Below are 25,859 nucleotides of genomic sequence, written 5' to 3'. Positions count from 1 at the left end.
GGGTTTCAAATGGCAGAGAGTATGAAACCAGACTTAGTCTTTGAAAGATTATGGCTCCAAAACCGGAAGACATTAAGTAAAGTATCATTTGCTATACAGAGTGTCTCTCTCACACACAAAAATTACGATTTCTTACTTTATTTTGTTTGTTAGTTGAGACAGGGTCTCTATGTAACCCTGACTGTCCTGAAACTTTCTGTGTTGTCCAGGCTATCCTTAAATTCATAGAGATATGCTTGTCTCTGCCTCCTGATTGTAGAGGTTAAAGGCATATTCTACCACACCGTGCTATCTATCTATCTATCTATCTATCTATCTATCTATCTATCTATCTATCTAAAGTGAAATTTTTCCTTTTGATATTTTAAACTCTGAATTCATAGGCACCATTGAAACTTTCAAGTCACTATTGATGTGTTTCTAGCCTAAGATGCAGCTGCTCAGAGGTTCTGGGACTGGGGGCTGAAGCTGGGGGCTGGGGGCTGGATGCTGGGTCTGGGGACTGGAGCTGGGGACTGGAGGCTGGAGGCTGGGGCTGGGGGCTGGAGCTGGGGGCTGGGGGCTGGGGCCTGGGGGTTGGGCCCCGAGCCTATTCTTGGTGAATTGTTTTCCTTATGCTCTTACTGGTCCTTCTCTTCCCAGATTTCCTTCTTAACTCTTGATAAGGAAAGTTTAGTTTCTATTCTTTACTCCTAAGCCAGGGCCAAGTCTCCTGAGTTCTTAGCCCTGTTCCCTTTCCTGGAAACTTCATAGCTGAACTCTTCTGCTACTGCCTTTTCTTTCTTTCTTTCTTTCTTTCTTTCTTTCTTTCCTTCCTTCCTTCCTTCCTTCCTTCCTTCCTTCCTTCCTTCCTTCCTTCCTTCCTTCTTTCTTTCTTTCTTTCTTTCTTTCTTTCTTTCTTTCTTTCTTTCTTTCTTTTCTTTCTTTCTTTCCCAGGATATCCTTGTGATTTATATACATAGTCTGAGTTTGCCTTCAGTTCTCTTTTATTTAATTAAAAAGGAGCTATAATTCTATCTTTGTTCTGATTTATGTTTCCTTAAGTGAAAATACATTCAGGTCAAAGGTATATGTACCTCTGTCCTGAAACCAGCACAGGCAGTAAAATCTCAGACATACTGGGTGGAGTGCTCTGCATCACTCCAGAGTCGTGACGGGTAATAAAACCCGCAGGAATTGTTGATACGTACAGTTGCTTTCTGTTGGTTTCCTGCACACCTATGCTCATTTTTTGCCGATTCAGTGAATGTAGGAAGGAAGAGACCCAAAACAGACCCTCTAGTGTTTGGTGTCTGGACACATTACTAGTTTCTGTCTGTCTGCTGGCCAAGGCTGACACAAACATGACTTTTCAAAATCTGCTGGGATGTGGTCATTGTGGGGATGGGTCGAGCTGATAATACAAGAGGAGGCTAATACCGTGACTACCTGTCAACAGCTTTATCATTAATACAGTTAGATCTTAGACATTAAGTCAGTGCTCATTTTCATAGCTTTGAGAGAGTAAGTTCTGCAGACTCGCAGCACAATAGACACTCTCACACAATGGGCCAAACCACCCATCTTACAGATGAGTACAGTAAGGTATCAAGTCTGGGATGATCAGTCACGCAAGGAATGCTGGTCAGGGCTTTCCTTCACTGGCCTTCACTGCTTTGGCCCCAGCACAGTATAGTCCTCACTATCTTTTAGAAATTCATAAAAGAGTTAAAGCAATCCTCCAGGGCCACTGGCCAATAGAAGAGTCTTATGTGAGTCCCTAGGGGATAACCTGCCAGATCAGGTGACTTTCCTGTCAGCAGAAGCCTTTGTTCTGTTTACTTCTTTTAGACTCACATCTCCGTGTGTGCTCCGGGACCCTATATTTCTTTTAGTTCTGAAAATATAGTTTAGGTAGAGAAAAATGGCAACTTTCTTCCAACATTTTTAATATCAAATTTTTATTCTTTAAGAAATTTAATATATGTGTACAATATACTTTGATCACCATATTCCCCTCTAAATCTTCTTTTTGCCACCCTGTAGCAACTCTGTGTCAATTTAAAAAATTAACTCAGTTGTGCTGCCCATATTCATGAGTGTAGGGGGATGCAGTGCTTATACCCTTAAAGAAAAAAAGACTCTGCCTCCTCTAGAAGGTCTCAAATATCAGTAGCTCCTTAGCGGGGGTTTGGGACCCATAGCCCCTTTCCCCCTGCAAAATGACATGTTGACTAGCTCAGTCTTGTATAAGTCTTGTGCAGGTAACCAGTTGCTATAAATTTGTGAATGCAGTGGTCCTATCATATCCAGAAGGCACTGTTTCACTCTGCCTCCCAATCTGGGGTCTTGCAGTCTTTCCATCCTCTTCTGCCTTGGTTTCTGAGTTCTAGCATGGAGGGGGGGTATGTGATTTGTGGCTGAGTATCCCACAGGGACTTATATCTACAGTTGGACCAGTTGTGAGTCTCCGTATTACTATCTACTGTATTACTGTTCTCTGATACACTAATCTACCCACAAACGTCCTTAAGCCACCATGAGCCTACCTTCTGGGGACTGGTTTCATTCCCTATAATCTAGAGACAAGCATGAAAGGGGGAATGTCTGAATTAGGAAAGAAAGTGAGCAGCAAGTATGAGTTGCCGTTAGAGGTAGTTTCCCCTGGCATCAACTGCCAGGCCTTTTATCAAAGGCAACAAGTGACTTTGTGGTCACGAGATTTTTGAAGGAGAGATGTAGATGAGTCTTCAGTTGGTGATGATTCTCTGAGGGATTCAGTGTTTCCCCTCAGAGTAGGAGGATAATGTAGCAGAGGGTAGTAATACACTCTGTGTTAACTGTCCTCTGAACGCTTTGCCACAGCTTGGTCTCTGTATAGTTATAGTCACACTTCATCTTACACAATCCAAAGCCAGATGTGTATCGAATATTCACAGGACAGGGTGATCAGTCTGGGAAGGTGCACGATGCTTTCATGCTTCAGAAAGAATGTGAGACTCCTTCGTAGGTTTGTTTATTTTTTTATTTGAGCCTAGTTTGAAGTACCCTGGATAAAACTGCCTTTTTCAACTTCTGACCATTAAGTTTGAGAGGAGGACCACTCTCAATGTTTTTCTGCGCCTTTATGTTTTCGGGTACCAGCTATCCTTCATTCCTCCTACCACCCAAGCAGGAAGCTGAGTATTCAATACGTTTTAACATAGCAAAATAAAGTGTCTTCCAGGGCTGTTTATTTTTACAAAAGAAACGGAGCTTGTCTTGTTGAGGGAGTCTTAAGTATTTTTCATTGAAAAATATTTGAGTACCTCCCTATGGATATAATGTAGCAGCAGACTCTAGGTTTGAGTGAACACTGAGTTATTCTTTCTGTCAGACCCTCACTGTGTTCTATTTCCAGGCAGTAGTAACATCTCATCCTCCCAGAACTCTAAGACAGTACAACTCAGTTTCCTAGAAAGAAATATTCATGCCCAGTACTTCAAGCTACACTGGGGTGCTTAAAGTAGTAAAGGCTGTGGGACTTTAAGACATCCCCTTTTGTGGGAAACCACCCACCTCTCGTCTCACCAAGATGTTCTTGGAGCCCCCAAGAGACCAAAGGCACAGAACCAATAGTGCCTTCCATTTTGTAAAACTGGTCTTTTGCCTAAATTGCCAAGGTGAAAATACAATTTTGTTCTGTTTCCGCAACAAACCCTACCAGGTAGAGCTGAGTTTTCTCAGTAAGCCATGTGAAAGTTATCACACACTTCTTTGGATTTATATTACAATTCTATAGGTCCTCTTCTGCAGCAGATCAGTAACTTGTAGTTGAAAGGAGATGGGTAAGGACTCTGCATCCCATCTGAGGTCTGTTTGCCTGTGTGTGATAGAGACTGCAAGCTTTCTTGACTTCTCTTTAGAAGCAAACCACACTGTGGCTTTTCATGATAAGTCTGATTTGCCCAAGGAAGTCTTGCTTTCCCTGGAGAATGTATCTTTTGATTCCTGTAAAAAGAGTGTGACACTTAAAGAATCTGCTTAGTATGTTTATGGTTCTCAGAGAAAAAGCTAAATGGAGTGAATTTCACTGGACTTGATGACCCTTCTTAGCTAACTCTGACTTAAATGGCCTTCCTGTGTCCTCTGGCTCAATGTCCATAGACTCAAAGTCTATCTTCATTATGTTGTGACTGTGAGTAGATATCTCTTCAGTGAGCTACAGTCTATTAGGATGAGAACATTTTGGGAGTCCATGAGGTACTCCCAAATACCATCACTTACTTATTTTATAATTAAATACTCTCGGCAGTATCCTCAATTTTTTTAAAAGTCATAAGCTCAATACAAAGAACTTTTGCTCTCCTGAACAGTAAGTCATCATAACATTGCTCCATTGTCCTGAGTACTCTGGGGTCTGTTTCCTAAAACAAGGAGTCACACTGACGTCACAATACAGCAGTCAAAGTCAGGAATTAGAACCATTGCACTACCCTCAGATCCCATTCATTCTTTTCCTCGAGTAGTTCCAGTAAAGGATCCAGTGTGCAGTCAGTATGTAGCATTTCTCTGCCAGGTCTTAGCTCTCCCATTCACTAGGCTTCCATTCCTCTCACACTTGTGCACTTGAATTTATTTTTAAGACTTCAGGCCAGCTATTCGGTAGGTGACCCAACCTGAGCTCACATGATAACTTCCTCATGACTGGGTTCAGGTATGCATCTTTGGGTGAACATCATGAGCTGGTGGTATGCTCTTTCTTTTTTTGCATGTCACACAAATTGTGATTTTTCTTTTTTTTTTATACCTTTGACACTCACATTGATTGTGGTTGTCTCATTGCTGTCACATTGATTTATTTCATTGGGAAGCATTTGAGAAAATACATTATTCCACTATTTTTTAATCTTGAGATTATTCTTATTTTCATTATGTTGTGACTATGGGTAGATATCTCTTCAGTGGGCTATAATCTACTAGGATAAACATTTATTTTCGCATTTAAATTACCTTTAATCACTCATAAGAGTACATTAATTTCTATATCTAAGCAGGGTTATGTACTTTCTACTTAATTGCTACAAAAAGATGTTCTAGGTTTAGACCTATATTCAGCCATTTCGCCAATGAACAAGTAGCTGTGGTCCATTACCCAGGAGCCATTTCTCCCATTGCCCTTCCTCCTGTCCTTGTCTATTTTGTTAGTCTCTACTTAATAGCTTTTGGGAATTGAATCATTCAGAAATAAGGACTGCACTGTTTATTTTGATTTAATGACTTGTGCTAGCTCTGTGTGGATAGGTAGTATGACTTATCTGATGTGACATCCCCCAGAGTCTATTACATATAAATGCTCAATAAGTTACAGAGTCATTCAAAGACAAATACTTGTTATGCACCCATTAGGGGTCAGTCATTATTCCAGACACTGGAATACAGCAGTCAGTCAAATAAAAAAGAAAACAAAAAGTAATAGTGGACATGGCATGAATTAAATTTATGAAGATAAAAACATGTATTTATAGGAGATCTGTGAATGTTACTGGTTCGTTGTGAATGATGAAAATACTTATATAATGCAGCAATTTCAGTTAATTCACATTACAGTGTGCTTCAGGATGAAATATTTGGCTTTGCATTTTCTTTCTTGTGCTGTTCATTGAATAGGCCCTGTGTATGGCAGTAGTACTTTGCACTTTGAAAGAATAGGTATGTATATGTGTGTGTGCGCGCACATATATGCTCATATGTGTGTACATGTGTGTAGAAGTCTGAGGTCAATGTTGCATATCATTCTCAAACACTCACTATCCTGTTTTCTGAGACAGAGAACCTAAGGCTTGCTGATTCAGCTATACTGTCTGGCCAGTGAGCCCCAGAGAACCACCTATCTCTACCTCCCAGGGCTTGGATTATAAGCGTTCACTTGACATTTTAAACCTGTGTTCTGGGGGATGCTCAGAGCCTCGTGCTTGCATCAAAAGCACTTTACCAATTGAGCTATCTACTCAGCTTGAAGCTGATTTTTCATTAGACTGTACAGTCTAAATGTGTTAGGGCATATTTTCCTTTTAATGATTTTTTTTCTTTAGATAGGACAGTTCTTGCTGTCCACTGCAGAATTTAGTGCCTGAAATAGCTCTAGTCCTTTAAAGGGCAAAACAGAAATCCTAGTAATGTGTTTTATATTACCGAATATCACATTATAGATTATCAGCTCCTGTGTATTTGATTAAAGATAGTTCCAGATGAAAATGTAATTTGAGAGGTTTCTGTTATTTCATGTGTGTATATATATTTCATACAAGGTTCATGCTAGCCTAGAACTCAGAGCCGTCTTTCTGGCTTAGCCCCATGTGTTGTTTTTATAGGTTTAAGCTACTATGACTGGCTTTGCTATAATTTTTTTAATTGTTTATTTATTTTATTTTATGTATATGGGTGTTAAGCTTGCATGTATGACTTTGTGTGTGTGAGTGTATGTGTGAGAGTGTGTGTGTGAGTGTGTGTGTGAGTGTGTGTGTCTGAGTGTATACACTGGCCATGGAGGCCAGAAGAGAGCATTAGATCCTGGAGCTGGAGTCAAAGAACAATGAACCATGCACCATGCTTTATGAGTTCTAGAAATTGAACTTGGGTCCTCTGGAAGAGTAGCAGGTGCTTTTTTTGTTAGCAATTGAGCTATCTCTCCTGTCTTATATATAAACACACACACACACACACACACACACACACACACACACTTTGAAAGAATTACATGAACATGTGGATGTGTGAGTGTGGGTTTATGCACGTGAGTACAAGTGTCTGCAGAGGCCAGAAAAAGGTGGCAGATGCCTGAAGCTGGAGTTACAGGCATCTTTGAGCTGCTTCCTATAGGTACTGGGAGTCAAACTTAGTTCTTTTACAGAAGCAGTAAATGTTCTTAACTATTGAGCCGGCTTCCCAGGCCCCTCTGAAATATTATAACCAAGCATCTACATTTCTTTAGATTCCTGTAGGGATTACAATAAACACTATAAAATTGAGTTCTTTGTCTTCTGGCATGAGAATGTTATGCAAATATGTATTTGTTCAACATACAGTGGATTGCCTGTTCTTTTTCAAGTAGCATTTTTGTCTAATACTGAAATAATTTCAAATATCTAGAATTCACCTCATGGAAGGTATGAGCTAAGAATTTAATTTACATTTTTTCCTGTGTTGGGACTCCTGTCCAACATTTTTCCTGAGTTGTCTACACTTTCCCCAATAATCTCTCCTGTCAGACACTGGTTTTCCTGCAATTGTAAGTCTCTTAGAGAAAGTTTCCCCCAATTGGTCAGTCTGTTTGTGTTTTCAGCACTTAGCAACAATGTTAGAACTAGAGACACTTTACAGGGCTGCCTACTGTGGGGCCTGGCAATTTTAAACTATACAACTAGTTTTCGGTACCTAAGTTTTAGGATCAATTTAAGTTCTTGGGAAGACTGGTAGGGTTTGTATTGAAATTGCAGTGAGTCCACAGGTGAAGGGATAGCCTCATTCGTGAGCCTAAACAATCGTTCATCTAGGCCTTTTCCAGTACATCTAAAATGGTAATTAAATTTAGGGAAAGGTTTTTCCATTTGTAAGTTTTATTTCTAGGTACTAATTGGGGGTAAGGAGGAGGAGAGAAAGTTACTTTGTTTTACAAAAATAAACATTTAGTCTCTAACAGTTTCATGCATGTATGCAGTGTGCTGTGGTCACAGCCATTTCCCTCTCTTAACACCTTATGCTTGCTTTGGACCTCTTCTTCCATAGATGTCCCTTGGAATTTCAACCCTCCCTCCCGTTACCCTCCCTCTCTTCCATCCCCCTTCCTCCCTCCCCCCTTCTCTCCACCCTTTCTTCCAATCATTGTTAAGGTCTCACTGTGTATAGGTTTGGCTGTTCTAGAGAGCTGCCTTCTGAATGTTAGGATTAAAGTTCTGTCTGTCTGTCTGTCTGTCTGACACATCTCTATCACTCTTTCTCTTTCTCCCTTTCTTTTTATCTATCTCTCTTTCTCTACTTAATCTCTTTTCCCTTCTCTTTCTCTGTCTATCTCTTTCTGCCCCTCTGACTTTAATTATGCTTGCTTCCATGACCATGGGTAAGGAAGGGGTTCTGTATTGGAGTATGGGAGTAGTTATAGCGCTGGAGAAAATGATCCCCTACCCCTGGCAACATCTGTAGCTGCTCAGAGACTGGTGAGCAGCTTGTCGGAAAGGAAAGGTCCACAGGCTTGATCTTGTGTAGGTCTTGTGCGGGGAGCCCCACCTGCTTTGTGTTTATGAGTGCAGTTGCTCGGTGACCACCCAGTGCCTCATAGCTCTCCTCACTGTCTGTCTGGTTAACCTCATTCCCCTGTTTCATATGTTTATTCCTGCTGACAACAAACATGCACTTCGTCTTTGCATCTGATATTCTGGTTATCTTTTTAAACTTACTAATTCAAGTAATGTTTTTCTTTTCAGGTGATGGCTATTTCTGTGTAGATACACATATGTGAATATTGTCCTGTCTGTCAGCTGTTCTGTGCTGTCTGATCATGTGTCAGTAGAAACATCAGTAACAAGTTTATGTTTCTGGTTATAAAAGGACCAGTTCTAATGATTTGCTATTGGAAGTGTTGTGTGCATGGGAGTTTTGTAACTGCTCTTGTCAGTATGGGAATAAAGTAATGACTCCATTTTAATGGCAATAAAATCTCTCATTCTTAGCCATATGTGAGTGTCTTTAGTCCTAAAACATAGATTCAAGTTATTTTGACATGTTCCACCATGCAAGCCATTACATGAATTTTTTAAAAATATTTTTTATTATTACGTATTTTCCTCAATTACATTTAGAATGCTATCCCAAAAGTCCCCCATACCCTCCCCCCCCCCCCACTTCTCTACCTACCCATTCCCATTTTTTGGCCCTGGCATTCCCCTGTACTGGGGTATATAAAGTTTGCGTATCCAATGGGCCTCTCTTTCCAGTGATGGCCGACTAGGCTATCTTTTGATACATATGCAGCTAGAGTCAAGAGCTCCAGGGTACTGGTTAGTTCATAATGTTGTTCCACCTATAGGGTATAGCCACAGAACAAAAGGAAGTCATAAGTAAACACATTGGTAATCACATTGGTGGGTACATGAGGAAGACAATAGAAATGGTGAACCAAGGTAATTTCTTTCATAGGCTTCCAGCATGATCTTTTAATATTCTTACCTTTAGGATTGGTAGAGGCAAGAGATCTGTTAATCGTAATGGCTTGTTCTGAGATGTGTTATCTATTAGGAATGAGACTGTTGGGACAGCTACAAAAGTTGGGGTATCTGGCTTTTAAAGGGTCAAATATAGCCCAGGATGATTTTGGCTCTGGCTGTCCATCACATTCCATCTCTGCTTAGTCACAATGGTCCAGTCAGCCAAGACCAAGCAGCTGGGGGATTTTAATATGAATGCTGTATCTTTAGAGAATGTCGGTTCATATCAAATTAAGAAACTTTTCTTTAAAAAATTCATGGATATATTTTGATTTTATTAGACAACTTTTCAGAATTACTTAAGATAACTTGATGGTTTTGTTCTTCTTCAGTCTTTTACTGTGGTCTTTCATGGGCATTTGTCTTGGTAAACTGCTCTTGAGTGCTTGAATTAAGCATAGATTGCTTCTTTAGGAGTTTGTCTTCACTGCAATTGGGTTGATTGTGCTATTGTATTCAATTTTTCATCTTGATATGTCATCAATAACTCATTATTGAGTTAGATTAGTCTGTTTATTTTACATTCTTGGCTCACATTGTTGCTTTGGTAATGTTAACTACATCAAATCGTGTTTTTTCTCCTCTACTTGTGAGAGACTTTCTGTACAATTCAAATTATTTTTTTTTCAAGAACTTGGTTCTAAAAACCTTGGTTCCAATATTGTGTTTGTAGGAAGGTTAAACCACTTCGCTGATAATAATAAAGTTCCATTTCTGATTACTATTTTAGGATGGGAAGGAATCAGTTTTGAAAAGTCACACTTCCTTAAAATTTTACTTTTAAGTTTGTTAAAATAATTTTTTCCCTGATTTATCTGTGTTGTGTTTTCAGGTGTATTTATCCCTTTTAATGTTCCCATTGTTAATTTGCATTTTCTCTCTTTTGTCTTTCTTGGTTGTTATAAAAAATTTGTTTTTACCTCCTGAAACTCCTCCTTGTTCCTTCACACCTCCCTACTCTCCCAACTTTACTAAAGTTCTTTCTTTCGCTTTCAAAAAATAATCCAAAACCTCACAAAAATGAAAATGAAAACAAGCAAGCCAAAGATCAACAAGACAAAAATGTGGCAAAACAAAACAAAAACTCTACACAAAATACCACTGAGTTTGTTTTGTATTGTGAACTACTGGGCATGGTACCTGCCCTGGGGTGTAGTTAATCTATCCATGACTACTTCATTGGGGAAAAACTTATTTCACCTTTTCCTGCAGGTATCAACTGCAAATAGCCTCTTCTTTAGGGGCTCGATACTGTGTCCACTTTCCCTTCTTAGTGCTGGGACCCTGTTCGGATTGAACCTGCACAGGTCTCGTGGGTGCTACAGCAGTCTTTGTGAGTTCATGGAATGTCAGTACTGTTCTGTCTGGAAGACAGTGCTTCCCTGGAGTCAGTCCATCTGCTTTAGCCCTTATTAACTTTTTACCTCTTCTGTGTAGATGCTTGAGCGTTGGGTGGTACTTGCAGAGGTGGGGGTATGTATGAAAACATCCCATTTGGGATTGAGTGCTCCAAAGTCTCTCACTTTCTGCACATTGTCCATTTGTGGGTCTCTGTGTATGCTTCTCTGATTAGAGTGGATGAGGCACAAATGCATGGTACAGCAGAATGTCCTTAGAAGTCATTTACTGCTATGTTCACTTAGCAGAATATTAGCAATGGAATGGGTCTAAGAGGGAATCACTTTTGTATATATCATTATTTTGATATTACTATTTATGTGGATTCATGGATTTTGGAAAATCTTTCATCATTGGAACTTTTTATATTTTTATTCTTGTTGGGTCTTTGCTCAGGGTCTTGTTCTTTTCATTTCATTCTCCAGATATTTTAAGAGATTATATAATTTCAGTTTTTGTCTGTTGGTGTGCATTCTCTTGACAGGTTTACCTATCTGTCTTTTAGTTTACTAATCCTGTTAAGTTGTGCACAGTTTGCCATGAGTTACTGTTTTCAACTGTAATTTTTGAAAATTTCTGTTTGGTGCTCATTTCTACCTATTTCTTATTGTTCAGGCATTTAAATAATTCTTTAATTTTTATTATATATCTGAAATTCTTCTGCCCCCTTTATCTTGGACCATGGTGACTGTTTTGTATTTAGGGTATTCTAAAACTGTGTGTTCATATTGTATTTAGATAACCTTTTGGAATGTTCCCACTGTTACATTTGGAAAGGGTCGAGCAGATTTCAGTAGGTCCCATGTTGGGTCTTGAGAGATGCAGATGAGGGTGTGCTCTTGGGAAAATCGCACTTTTCAGGCTTGGTTGTGACTCACTAGACATTTTACATCCTTGCTCTGACTCTCTTCCATAGAAGTTTGATTCGTACAGTTCTCCCTTACTTGTTACAGCCTCAGGAGTGTCTAGATGTGCCACCCCCACCCTGGCCCAGCATACTAGATACCAATGTGAGGTGTCTTCTTCTATAGCGTCCTACATAACTTTTAAAGACCAACTTTCTCACTGAACCAGGAAATACCCATTTCAGCTACTGGGTGATCAGTGAGCTCCCAGGATCCACCTGGCTCCGGCTCCCAGTGCTGAGCTGTGAGCTTATAGGCATGCCTCACCGAGCCTGGCTTTTTACCTAGATTCTGAGGCTCTGAATCAGCTCTCTGTGGTTGTTGAGCAGAAACTTTAGTGTATTGAGGCGTCTCTTAAGCCCGGAAATGTGGTGTTTTAAACCTGAACAATAGTTTTAGTTCCTTTGAGTTGTGACTATAACTTATTTGGAATCTTCTACCTGCAGTGCCAAGTTAATACTCAGAACTCCCTCAGGTGGGTCGTCAAAACCTTTCTGTTTTCTGAGCATTTATGACTTAAGATTTGGGGGATTAGATCTATGAAGCCTTTACACACACAGACACACAGAGGGAGAGTATGTTTTATATTAAACTCATTTAGTCATAAAATTAAAACAATATATATGTATTATATGAACATGTATGAAATATTTTCAGTTTGAGATATTTTTACAGGCATTTATTTCTGTGGCTTTAAAATTTGTTGTGTTTTCCATTGCCATTTTTTTTTTTTTTAGCTAAATCTTTCAAATTCCTGTCCTATCAATCACTTCCTATATGGGATCTTATAAAATGCTCTAGTTATCTGATTCTACCTTACGTTTTGGAGATGGCTATTTAGTATTTGATTTGAGTTACTATGAAATGTTAATTGATCCAACTTACAGGATTTTTAATTGTATATTTAACTTAGTTGCAAGGCAAGAATATTACAGAAACCTACTAAATGCAACTCTTCTAATAAGTTTGTTAGCCTTAAAATATTTGACACTAAGTGATACAAATTCAACATTCTCAAAGTATACAGAGGAACTGTCTCTGATTTCAGAATAGCTGATTTGCCACCTACCTACCTTTACCAAAGGAAACAAACAAACAAACATCAAACACCTGCAGTCTACCCTGCTCCTGGAAGTAAATGTTACTTTATTGATGTTTCTGATGACTACAGAGAGTTCACCATTGTCTCAGACTCAGACACTGAGCTCTTACACTTTTATTCCCATCCTTACATTTCTTGTTCAGGTCAAGGCTGACAGTTAGGTGTGGGGGGAGGGAGGGAGGGAGGGAGGGAGAGAGGGGGAGAGAGAGAGAAAGAGAGAGAGAGAGAGAGAGAGAGAGTGTGTTAGTTTTGTTTTTTATTAATGGATTTATTGTGGATTTATTGTATCCACAGAAATACAGTAGTTAAGACTTCAGGCGCTAGAGTCTGCTACTTGAACTTGAATTTAGTTCCATCATTAATTTTATGTGTGTGTGTGTGTGTGTGTGTGTGTGTGTGTGTGTACATATAAGTGTATCTTTGGGTACATTTGTAACAGTGTCTCAGTTTCCCCATTTAGAAGCTGGCCTAATAAGCATTCATTCAGTAAGTTGTCACCACTGCGACCCCAAGCCCTATCACCACAGCATAGTCCTCTGAGTGGCTTTCTTGCCTTGCCCTCTTCCCACTTTAACCTCTCTCCTACATTACTACCATTTGATTTTCCTAAAGTGGGAAGTTTGGAGGGGTGGACTTTTTAAGTTCCTCATCTTTTTGCTTTCTACATAGAGACACTCTTTGTGGCTACTCTCAGGTTAGACTGCTATAATGAAGAAGTGGCAGAGCTCAGTCAAGGTAGCTGAGGGGAGTCTGTCTTGTCAAGATTCTCTCTCTGGACAGTCAGCATCATTTCCTCCTTCTCCTGTTGCATGCTGGCTTGTGGATATGATGATTGCAGCATCTTACATGATTTGTGCAAAGTTTTGTTTGAATCTACATTTCTATAGATGTGCTATATTTGTACTGCCTGGGTATCTTACAGATGCGGGGACATTGAGAGGCTTAAGGCATTCTAGAAAACTGCCTACCGTCTTCCCCAATCAAATTTAGAAAGGGCTGGCTTGCTGGATTTATTTGGTTTTCATAATATCTATACAGTAGAGTTCTTGATGCTGGATGAGTCTAAACTTGAAAAGTAGAACACTATTAAAATGTCAAAGCAAGTAGAACCCTTAGGACAGACCTACCTTTCATATTCTTTTTGTATTTTGACCATTCAAATTGTAGCTGAAGGAAAGACTCCAATTGCTATTCTCAAATGCAACCCCTCTTCCAGGTCTGCCATGTTCTTTTAGGCCCCTTGCCACCCACCGAGAAATGCTAAATTTTGAAGCTTATTGGCTCTTGTTAGTCTCAGTCTTTAAATACTTTCCTTGTTTGAAATTCCCACTGGCTGTTAATGCATTTTCTACCTTACCATGTTGAATTCTACATTTCTTGATACTAACACAGCCTGATATTTTCTATTACTTGTATTGAGCTGATATCTCATGCTTATCCATTTGTTTCAACCTCTTTTTTTCCTCCTTTTTTCTCTTTTCTTTCTTTTTTCTTTTTGTAATCAAATGATGCTAAGTATTTCACATAGCCTGTATGTGACCTTAGCCCTGTCTCACAAGATGTCAGTGGGAGACGTAATTCAGTCCCTCAGGTTTGATTCTGAGTGACTCTCTGTGCATTGTTTACACTTGCTAATATTTTATTTTCCTTAATTCTACTTATATGTTAAAATGATAGCCTGGTTGGTCCTACTTTCTGCTATTTGATGTGAAACTTCTGTACATTCCTCTGTCATTATTGACAGTAGTCTCTTTCAATACTTTATTATAACATTTTCTTCTATTTCATATCAGAAAATTCACTATCTTTTTGTCTCTCCCTGCCATTCATAAATTTCTGTATGGATAATTTGGTTTTGTGATCTAGGTTTCTGCTATACCTCTTCTGTGTCAATAATCAATGTGTTCATATGGTTTATCGTCTGTTTAGGTTTTGTTCTTTATAGATTGCAAGGATTAGACTCCTGTGTTTGCCCATTGCTATCTTCCCTGTGTAGAAAATCTGTTCTCTCATATGGTGAGTTTTTGACTAGAGCTGGGGCAATGGCCAGAAGAATCTCTAAATCACTAAATATCCACAGATTCTTCTTTCACACTGCCTGTATATGTGATATTTGCATTCTCTAGCTTTCCCCTACTACCCATAAGTCTCCTTTTGTGGTTTCCATTATCTGCAGTGAACCAAAGTGTAAATCTATTATCAATGGAAATTTCTAGAGATAAATAAAACTTTAAATTTATTTTAGTCTATATTATAATCTTATAGTCAATGGTTATTTATTATTCTTATACTATAATTTATAAACTCTCACAGGCATATGTGTGTTTAGAGAAAAATATAATATACATAAATGTCAGTATTAACTAAGATTAATAAAGGGTAGATTCTGTTCTGATTTGTTGGTTTGTTATTGTTGTTGTTGTGGCTTTTCCCTCCCAGGCATCTACATGGTATTTTTATTATGTTCTACGTCCTTGTGTTACAAATGAGAATTCTAATGTCAGTAGATTCATCCTACTTTTAAGTAATAATCATCTTTGGTAACTTTCCAGTACTTTAATGCTTGAAGTGTTAAGATTTTTCTAATGGACGTGAATACATTTGACTACAAAGGCCAGGAGAAGGCATCAGGTGTCCTAGAGCTGGAATTCCAGATAGTGGTGAGCCTCCTGATGTGCATGTTGGGAACCAAACTCGGAACTTGTGGAAGGACAGCACAGGCTCCTGACCACTGAGCTATCTCTCCAGCTGCACATCCATGCAGTTTAGAAATCGCAGCTAACGTGTGTAGGCGTGAGTGTCTTTCACCACTCATTTACCTGGGGTGTTGGGGAGCCTGTGAGCTCAGGATGCAGACTTTTCTTTAGCTCTTAGAGCTCCCATGCTGCTCTCTTCCTTCTGCAGACTCCTTGAGAACTTGTCTCGTGGCTCACTAGGCTGCCCCTTCTGTTCTTCAGCTCTCTTATTTCCCGCTGTTCCCTTCTTGTGTTTTTACTTTGCTGTGGGCTTCCTTCTAACCCTTCTTTCCTGTCACTGGCTCTCGTGTTTCTCCCCTTGCCCTTGCCATAGGGAATTATTCAGGTTGATAATTTTAATTTTCAGTTTTAACCTAATTTTAAAAGCTTTAGAAATTATTACTTTTTTATTAGTCTTGGTTATCTTTAACTTAATTGTGTTTTTAATGTTTTAAGACTTCATCTGTCTTCTCCAGATCATCTATTAGGTCTTCATTTCCTAGTTCTTCCCCACTTCTTAGATGTGCATTGGGGCTCAAGTAAGGGACTCGAGGTCCAGGCACTTCAGAGCATGTGGTGGTGGCAAGCATGTTTGCACTTTCCTATCTATGTCTTTATGCATCTATTTGCTTTCCTTGCATTCCCTATCCCCAGGAGTACAGTGGGCTCTCTATCCTACTGGATATTCTGGCCCCACGGTGCAGTTACCTACATGTGCTAAACCCTTCTGGGGCTAGCTTGAAGCTAAGGAGGTCCTGTGCTAGCCCTTTCTCACAAGAGTCCCACAAACCTATGGCCCATCCTTCAGGCTCCCTGTCTTCTGCCTCCAAAATTCTCTGGCTTAAGAGGAGTCAGTGGGTTGGTTACACTTTAAATTGAAATATGAAAGGTAGATCGAATCCAAGGCCTTTCCCTCTCCCTTACAGAACATTAATTTTTATATTTTATTCATATTCTCAATTGGTATCCTCTTCATTATTTGCTATCTTTTTGGAAGCTTATTTTTTAATATCATGGTTTACCTTACCCCTTCAGATGCACAACTTGAAGCACATGCAATTTGTAAGAAATAATCCTGCTTAAATGTTCGGACAAATAAACTCACCCAGGATAGTTTACTGGGTTTGGTCATCTTTATTTGTCCAATTCAAGTTCCATCAATCTGAAAATCTCCCACAGTGTAGAAGACCGGTTAGAGCGGGACAGAAGAAAGCCCAGGGGAGGAAACAGGAAGAATCAGCATTGAGTTGTCAGTAGGAAGAGGACAGGGAAATGAAAGCCACCCATAATCAGAAAGCCCTTCTATGTCCAGTTCTTTTCTCACCTCCTCTCTCTTTCTTAGGCTATGTGCTAGAGTTACAGACAAGCCCCATTAGATGGAATTGCACACTAAAGAGACAATTTTGCCCCAGAAAATTAAAACAAAGAGGCATTCAGTCAAACGGCATGGATGAAAACGCTGTACCTTAGCATCCCAGGTTGCAGAGCTAGTGTGGATGCCTGTGAATTCATGTTTAAGTAGTCATTTGCTTTCCGTATTTGAGATTTGAATTATGCACGTGCTCTCTCTTTGGAGTACTGATACTCCATTGCTCTTAATCATCTTTAGGCAAAGAGATTTGAATTATCCAACATGTGTAAGCCTCACCTAGAGTGGTAATTAGTCTGAGCTGCTCAGTAGCATTGAATGGTGAGGTTAATGATTCAGAAACAGTTTTTTAAGACCTGACTGAATTCCATATACATGAGGCAGATCAGCTTCCATTCTGTGTCAGAGGCAGTTGGATGCCTGAGTGTCTGAGCTACTGCTTTATCTGTTATGTGTCGGAGTGTAGAGCCTGGTGACATGTATTTAAACTGCTGTTTGCTACCAGCCCGAGCTAAAGGAAGTGCTCCTGAGTGTCGGGAGACTGCCTGTGTACTTTTGTTACTTTCTGAATTTTGCCATGGACATTGTTAGAGAAAAGTATTTGTCTTCAATTTGAGTCTTCGTACAAAGAAGGCTTTTAGAAGTAATTATTTCATTTAATTTTAAAATGATTTATTTCTTTTGTATGTTTGATTATATTGCGTATGTGTGTGTGTGCGCACCAGGAGCATGCAGATTGGTGATTCCTGGGGAGCTTGTCAGGTCCCTAGAACTGGAGGGTGACCCATTAGGAGTGGCTGTGAACTGCCATGTAGGTGCTGCGAATCAATCCCGCATCTACTGCAGGAGCAGCAGCTGCTCTTACCCACGGGGCCATCTTTACAGTCCTTAATTGGTTTTTTTTCAAGACAGGGCCTCACTATGTAGCCCTGGGTGGTCTTGAACTTGTACTGTAGATGAAGGCTAGGCTGACTTTAGACTCAAGGAGATATGCCTGTCCTCCTGAGTACTGAGCATTCTGTCCTTTGCTGTCACACCCAAGAAAGGTTAGTAAGGTGATAATGATAAAGGGAGAAAGAGCAAGACTAGTGAAGCCATTTGCTTGTTTGCGTTGATAAAAGAGTACACTAAATGCCAAGACTAGCACAAGTATATTTCTGTATTTCTTAACTATTTTATATGCATGGGATAAAGACAAGAGCATGCTTTTCTATCATATAAAGATTTGATCTAGCTTTACTGTGTACTGTGATTATAAATTTGTATTCCATTGTGTGTATGTGTGCATCGCCTGTGGCGGTCAGAGGGCTCCTGGTGTATGTCTGTTTTTGTCTTTCTACCATGTTGGTCCTGGGGATCAAATGCAGGTGGCTAGGCTTGACAGCCATCACTTTTACCTGCTGAGCCATCTCTCTGACCCACCACTGTGTACTTTATTAAGAATTCCTGTTCTACAGAAAGATTTTATTAATAAATAATTTAAGTTCCCCTGTAGAGGTCCCCCTCCACCTCCTGATGTTTATTGGTTTTTACGATGTAACATGAGAAGTATAACTGATAGTTTAAGAACTTATATCTTTAAAATATGTACAATACTCCATATAGATCTAATGTTTACTACCAGTGCTTGGGTGTTCTGCAATATTGTTAGTGAGCTGATTGCAAATTGCCAGCATTCTCAGTGAGTCACCAAACCAATTAAAAAAATCTTAAGGGTATTAGATTTGAAAATGTTCTTCCTTAATTTAGTTTGTCCATTATATGTTATTTTAATTATTCATAGTATTGCTTAACATGCCAGGAAATGTCCTGTAATAGAATTTATTAAATAACAAAGTTTCAGTAATATGAATTCTATATTTAGTAGCATGTTTTAAAGTCTCAGATTAAAATGCTTTGTCAAGAGTTATTTAGCTAGTTTGAAGTAAAAAAAAAACAGGTCTTTGCTTGGTAGATTTATCCATTTTGTAATTTTGAAACCAAGTGCTCATTTCAGAAAAAGGATAATTTGAACTATTTTTCAATACATAGAGGACAGTTGATTTTGTAGGAAACAAAAATCCATGTCCCCACTGGCATAGAGCTTCAATGTGCACCTAGGGAGTTGTTTTCTGATGTGTATCAGTGAACGAGATACCCACTTCTCTCCTCCTATAGATGCAATAAATAGAAGACTGCTCATTTTGTTGAGAGTCCCTACATCTGTTCTCTTTATTTTGTCATCCCAGATATATAAGGGCTATCAGATGGGTTTCCCAGCATTGGGCTTAAGTGAGTGAGAAGTGAAGGACCATGAGCCTGAAGGTGGAAATTCTGATTGGGATTTGTCTTTGGGTCTATTAGGAGGTTGAAGCGAGCATGAAAGAAATATTCTCTTAATATTGATGTGGATTTTTCCTGGCCAAGGTTGCCTGTTGTTTCTTATTTTTGCTATTAATAGTAAAGATTCACAATTTAAATTTTGCTCTTAAATAGATTGTGAAGAGGTTTTATGCATAGTTGGGTGTTTGTGTGTATATATTTTAAGTTTTATTAATTTATGTGGATGTTTTTTCCTGAATGTGTGGTTTTGCATCATGTGTGTACAGTGTCTGTGGGCACCAGAAGAAGGTATCAGATTTTCTGGAACTGGTGTTATAGAGGGTTGTGAGCCACCATGTGGATCCTAGGAATTGAACCTAGGTCTTCTGGAAGAACAGCCAGTGCTCCTAACTTCTGAGCCATCTCTCCAGCTCAGGTTGTATGTTTTCAGGTATCATGATGAGTAGGAAAACTGGTCACATTTAAAATAAAATAGGAGCCATTGCTCCTTCTCAGGATTGCACAGTGGGGATTGCTGAAGATCCTGTCCGTTTGGGAGTTGAGGCCTTTGATGTGTTCTGTTACTTTCTGCCATTTTTCTCTTCTTCTGAGTGATAGAAAGATATTCTTCATTTGATGAAAAACCTGGCTTCAAAAAGAGTTTTCACTCACACTCAGAACTATGTCTCTTGGTGGCTTTATGGTGCTTTGTGTGGCACAAGTGTTTAGGGTTTTATGTAACCTGGCTTCATGGTGTTATCTCAACTACTTTTCTCCTTTTCTCTCATGCTTTGGCTAGATGCTGCTGTTCAAATGCAGTCTGTGTTTTGTTTCCTCCTTGTTTCAGTTTATTTAGTTTATTGATTTTGGTCAATCAGTGCCATCCATTCTGTTTCTAATAGCAGTGGTCTGCTTATGCTCTAGGCCCTAGTTCACATGGAGGGTTTTCTTGGAATTGGGATGTATTCTTTTCTTCATGCTCTCAGCAAAACTAAGTAGCCCCCTTGTTTTATGAAGTTTGCTACACACTTCATAGGTAGTGATTTTAATACCCATCAATCATAGATATGCCATAGCTATTTATAGAAGGGTCATGTGCTACCAATTTTTTATACCTTCTAGGACAAGTTTATTGTTAGCATTTTCTGAATGTAAATGTTTTAAATGATTAAATCCTTCTAATGATTGAAAAGACAGCTTGTCTCATTAAATTCTCTGATCGTAGTAACCTTTCCCCCTGGATTTTACATACATTATTTCCACCTGTCCAACTGAAGTTAAAATATTTGGTATATTTTAGGAATGGGTTGAGAACAATAAAAGGGGGGGGGACCACTTTATGTAGCTGGAGCTCACAGAAGTTGACTTTAGACCATCAGTCCTCACCTTGTTGGTGAAGGCCCATGGGGTGGGGGGGAAAGTTGCATCTCAGATATTTGCACTAACAGTGACAAAATTATAGTTATAATGTAGCAATGAAATAATCTTATGGTTGGGGCCACCACAGCATGAGGAACTGTTTTAAAGGGTCACAGCATTAGGAAGGTTGAGAGCCACTGTCTTAGATTTCTCTGTACCTATTTTGTTTTGAGAGTTTGATTTTCTTCTCCATTTTCCAGGACCCTAACAGGAGCATTCATACCAGCAGTAGCAGCAGCAGCAGCAGCAGTAGCAGCAGCAGCAGCAGCAGCAGTAGTAGTAGCAGCAGCAGCAGCAGCAGTAGCAGCAGCAGCAGCAGCAGTAGCAGCAGCAGCAGCAGCAGCAGTAGTACCAGTTTTTCAAAGCCTCACAAATTAATGAAGGAGCACAAGGAAAAACCTTCTAAGGACTCCAGAGAACATAAAAGTGCCTTCAAAGAACCTTCCAGGGATCACAACAAATCTTCCAAAGACTCCTCCAAGAAACCCAAAGAAAACAAACCACTGAAAGAAGAAAAAATAGTTCCTAAGATGGCCTTCAAGGAACCTAAACCCATGTCAAAAGAGCCAAAAGCAGACAGTAACTTACTCACCGTCACCAGTGGGCAGCAGGACAAGAAGGCGCCCAGCAAAAGGCCCCCTGCTTCAGATTCTGAAGAACTCTCAGCCAAAAAAAGGAAAAAGAGTAGCTCGGAGGCTTTATTTAAAAGTTTTTCTAGTGCGCCCCCACTGATACTCACTTGTTCTGCTGACAAAAAACAGATAAAAGATAAATCTCATGTCAAGATGGGAAAGGTCAAAATTGAGAGTGAGACTTCAGAGAAGAAGAAGTCAATGTTGCCACCGTTTGATGACATCGTGGATCCCAATGACTCAGACGTGGAGGAGAACATGTCCTCGAAATCTGACGTGAGTAGCCTGGTGCCTCCTCTGTCCCTTTACAGTGTCTGGGTTTTGCTTTAGATAGCTTCATGGTGAGAAACAGGAAAGGAACGTGGATTCTGTCCCTACAGAATAGAAGGTGAAGCCTAGAAGTGAATGTCCTTAGCTAACAGGAAGAAGGAAATGAAGTCATTAAGGAATCTGCAGAATTTTTTAGGCTGTACTGAAGTTGTTAAGGGAAAGATATATTCCACAATGCAGTTAAGGTTGTTTGAATAGCAACAGAAAGACCCAGTGCCCTTGAGAGCTGTGTTACAGTGCTCTGTACTGATTGCTGACTTAGGAAAAGGAGAGCAGTGCACTCACGCTTGAATACAATGGAAAAGCAAGGTCAAAGAGAAACCTAGGAGGCACTGTGCAACTTGTGGTCATTCTAATAAAGTAGGATTTAAAGGTTTTTAAAAACTAAGTGGGAAATCCGTTACAGTTTGTTGCTTTCCTGTCTGGTACTGGGGACATAACCCAAAGCTTGGCACGCCAGACATTCACTCTTCTTCTAATCTGTACCTCAGCCCCAGTGCTGGTATTTTTTTAAACAGTGTTATTAAAGTAAAGCTTTGTTGTAACTACATACATACATATTGAAACTTTGATATTGACGTGCACCTGTAAAACTACTTTCAGTGTGAAAATCAGACTGCTTTTTTCTCCACGGGGTAGCTACCAGCTGGATGAGAGGGGCACACGATCTGGCACATGTTGGTTGGTGGCCAGATTATCTTGCAGGTGCCTACAAAAGCATCTCAGCATGTTATACCCCCTAGCTGTTGGACATTGTGGTTTAGGCTTATAATTACAGTTCTGCTGAGTTGAATGGCAGAGATTTTGCAGTTACCTGTTTCAACCTTTTACCTGTATAAGAAGTCTTGCATATCTAGTATAGAACTGTTGGAAGGCATTTGATTGTATTTTAAAGACCAGATATGACTTCCCTTGAGGTCCCATCCTTCCCCTCTCTGGTTTGTCTAAATTGATCTTTTCAGCTATGTGTCCGTAACCATTAGGCCCGTTATTCCCCTTACTTTGGATGTCAGTATTGGAGACTGTGGTAAGACTGGTGGTTTGCTAAAAAATCACTGACCATTTTAGAGTACGTTTCTCTCTGTCTCATGATGTTTCCTATGGGTGTTCCTTATTTAAATGCTGGTAAAAGATAGGAGGCCTTTCCCCACCTGACCTGGGATTGCACTGTTCTGTATAAGAAGCCAGCCAGTGTCAGGACAAGGTGTCGGTACCAATCCTCACTGGTCCAGAGACTACCCCCTCTTTCTGTAAGGCTAATCCAAACTTCTCATCAAAGAACAGATTACGAGCAGGTTGGATCACTTGTCCCAGTGCTAGGGAAAGACTGAATACTTACAACTTCTAGAGTGAGGATGAGTACAACAAGCTCTTCTGTTCGCCCAAATATTTCCTCTTCCTCGTTGGCTCTGAGCTGCTCCTTGTAGTTTGAAACTTATTCTTAATGTAGATCTTACCTTTATTCTGCATTCGGCTTTTGGTTTAGATCACTCTGAAATGCTCTCGGTGTGTGATTAATCAAAATCAGAGTTTGGCAACTTTTTCTATGTTCTGAAATGTTATTATTCTTCTAGAAAAAAAGGGGCTCTCAGCATTGGGGTGTGAGTCACTGGTAAGCTATGAAATCAACTTAGCATGTCATCACCAGCATTTGAAAAATTAGAATACATTGTAATTAGTATGAGTAAGTGATGCCTTATGGGATTTTTATTTCAGAAAGAATGTGTTTCTTCAATGATCAGAACTTTCAGAGGCCCCTTTTTAGAATGTTTGCTGATTTATGAAGAAACCAAATGGCATCTGGAAGGCACTGCCGATCTTTGATGTGTCACACATGAGCTCCTCCTTGGGCATTTCTGTTAATTCTCCTTTTGTCAGTTTCTCATTTTTTTCCTCTTTACTCATGGTTTTCAAAACATGGCTTTTCTTTTAATAAAAGTCTTATTCAGCTTGGTGTATTCATCCAAATGGATACCTTGAAAGTCTTTTGAAAACCAAGATTTAGAATTGTTAGTTGCTTACAATGGAGATAGTACATTTTTAGAATTATTGTGGCCATAAACGTAGTGATCAAAAAAGGATTTCCTGTCATGTGCTGTGTGTAGAAAGCATCCAAGATTTTTTTAGTATTGCATAGGTATAAAACTTAACAGTTGGGCAGTAGTGGCACATGCCTTTAGTCCCAGCACTGGGAGGCAGAGGCAGGTGGATTTCTATGAATCCAAGACCAACAAAGTCTACAGAGTGAGTTCCAGGACAGCCAAGGCTGCACAAAGAAACCTTGTCTATGTGCAAACAACTTAACAATTGTGTTTTCCTTACAGCCCTTTTGGTACTACATGCTTTTATTTTGTTTCTGTTGGTTTAATTCTTTTAAGCCATAAATTCAAGAGACTTTGCCCTTAGCAAAGCATGTTGAGAGAACTGGAATTCCACTCACCCAGCAGTAAAGATAGCCATGCAGATTGTCTGTGTTCTTCTCACCTGTGTTCAGGACAGGAACTGGATCTGGTAGCAGGGAACAGCCAACTTCAGGGCCATAGTTCCCATTGTCTTGGGTATGAGATGTCGGCCTCTGAGTAAAGGTGATTCGATGGCCTGGTTTTTCCAGAGTCCTTTTGAAATTTATTAGTGGATTATTCATGGGGATGGGAGAGTAAGTAATTTTAGACAGAACAGGTAGAGGCCATGGACTCTGGAAATGAGAAAAATGTACATGTTAGATGGTTTATGATTATGAAGGAAGGCTACAGACTAATCTGATAGTGGGTCAGTCTTTAAAGTGCTTACTCCACCAGCATGATGGCCTGAGGTTTATCTGTACTACCCATGTTAATATCTAGGTGTGGCAGGACACATCTATAACTTGTCTAGGGTGAGGTGTAAGACAAATGGGTCCCAGAGTTTGCTGGCCAGCTAGGAGTTAATAAGGTGAACTCCAGGTTCAGTAGAGACACTGCCCTGACAAACAAGATAAACATGCCCTGAAATAGTGTGTCTCCAATAGACAGGAGAGTATGGAAGGGAGGACTCTCATGGTCTTCAGCCATAGACAGAGAACTATAGGCAACTAAAGAATGTGGAGGGAGGGGGAAACTGTCTTCTGCAGGGAAGAGCCTAAATAGTTGTCCAATAAATACCAAGTGCCAGCCCTGAAAACATACCTGAAGTGAGTAAGTGTCCTATTCATGTGCATGTGTGCATGTAACAACAATTAAAGAAAAGAAAGTCAGCCATGACCTCAAGAGAACACCAGGCAAGTAAGGGAGGGAAGGGAAAGAGAACATGAAATAATCTTTTAATTTCAGAATTTTATAAAAATAGGTGGAGAGGAATTGAAAAAGACTCCCAATGTTGACCTCTGGTTACTACCTACATCCACAAACATACCTAAACATGTATACATTTATACAGCATACACACAGCAAGGCTGGGAAGGATAATTCTACAACTGATATGTTTATAAGGATATCTTGTCTCAGTGTAGATTTTTTGTTGTTGTTGTTTGAGATAGAGTTTCTCTGTGCATGCCTAGCTGCCCTCAACTAGTTTTGTAGACCAGGCTGCCCTTGAACTCAGAGATCTGATCAAAGGCGTGTGGCACCAGGCTTGGCTTCAGTATAGACTTTTTAAAGTTAAAGGAAACAGTATTCCAAAAACTCTCCTCTGTGACCAAGTTAGACTTGGGTTTGTTTGTTTGTTTGTTTGTGGAAGTTTCTCATTCTATAGCCCAGGAGCTCACTATTTAGTCCAGGCTGGCCTCAAATTCACAGCAATCCTACCTTGTTCAGCTCCCTAAATGCTGGGATTCCTGGACAGTTTTTGTTGTTTTTTTTAAACAACAAAACATAGTAAGAATCAGTTCGATTAGGAAGAACGAGGGGATCATAGCTTGCTGATTCACAGACATCTTCTCCGTCAGACTACATATGAGGAAGGGAAAACCAGGTTGCCATCCATAGTTGTACTGCTTGTTTTCAGAGACTTCTTACTTGTTAGATGGTGAGGAAAGGTGTTGAGAAGTCTGAGCCTGAGTTGTGTCCTAGTGCCATCGGGACTTAGACAAACTGATGTTCAGAGCTTCTGCTCTGCTCTGTGCTGTGGGAGTGTGGTTAAAATGACATCAGCCCAGGTATAAACAAAAGCACACTTATCAGGAAGAAAATGTTAGCCACAGCGTGAGTGTGTATGCGTGTGCGTGTGAGATGGGTGGGGAGTGAGACAGGCCTGGCTTCTGAGAAACTTTGCCACCTTTCACCTTATGGCCTTCAAGAGACAGAACTTCCCTGCTTTTTCTACTGTGTACCTTTATATGGTTTGTAGGGTGGGGGCAATAAGTGTCACGTGTCACTTTGTTCTGCCTTTTGTCTTGGGGAGATGGCCTTGTCACTGACTTACACATGATGCATGGTCATGGCGGAAAAACACAGAGGTCAGAGACTGAGTT

The 25,859-nt window shown here is 39.8% G+C and overlaps 1 protein-coding gene across 6 annotated transcripts in view; it reads left to right on the top strand.

The window, feature by feature from the left end:
- Window positions 1-25,859, top strand: part of Mllt3 (myeloid/lymphoid or mixed-lineage leukemia; translocated to, 3) — a 263,483-nt gene that overhangs the window by 171,368 nt on the left and 66,256 nt on the right. For all 6 annotated transcript variants that reach the window (NM_027326.3, XM_030253771.1, XM_030253772.1 and 3 more), the window contains one exon: window positions 20,651-21,358. In NM_027326.3, coding sequence (NP_081602.3) covers window positions 20,651-21,358 — 708 coding nt within the window. The remainder of the gene's footprint in view (window positions 1-20,650; window positions 21,359-25,859) is intronic.

Source organism: Mus musculus, chromosome 4, assembly GCF_000001635.26.
Source record: "Mus musculus strain C57BL/6J chromosome 4, GRCm38.p6 C57BL/6J".
In the NCBI taxonomy this organism is placed as follows: domain Eukaryota; kingdom Metazoa; phylum Chordata; class Mammalia; order Rodentia; family Muridae; genus Mus; species Mus musculus.
This window is presented reverse-complemented; position numbering and strand designations above follow the sequence as displayed.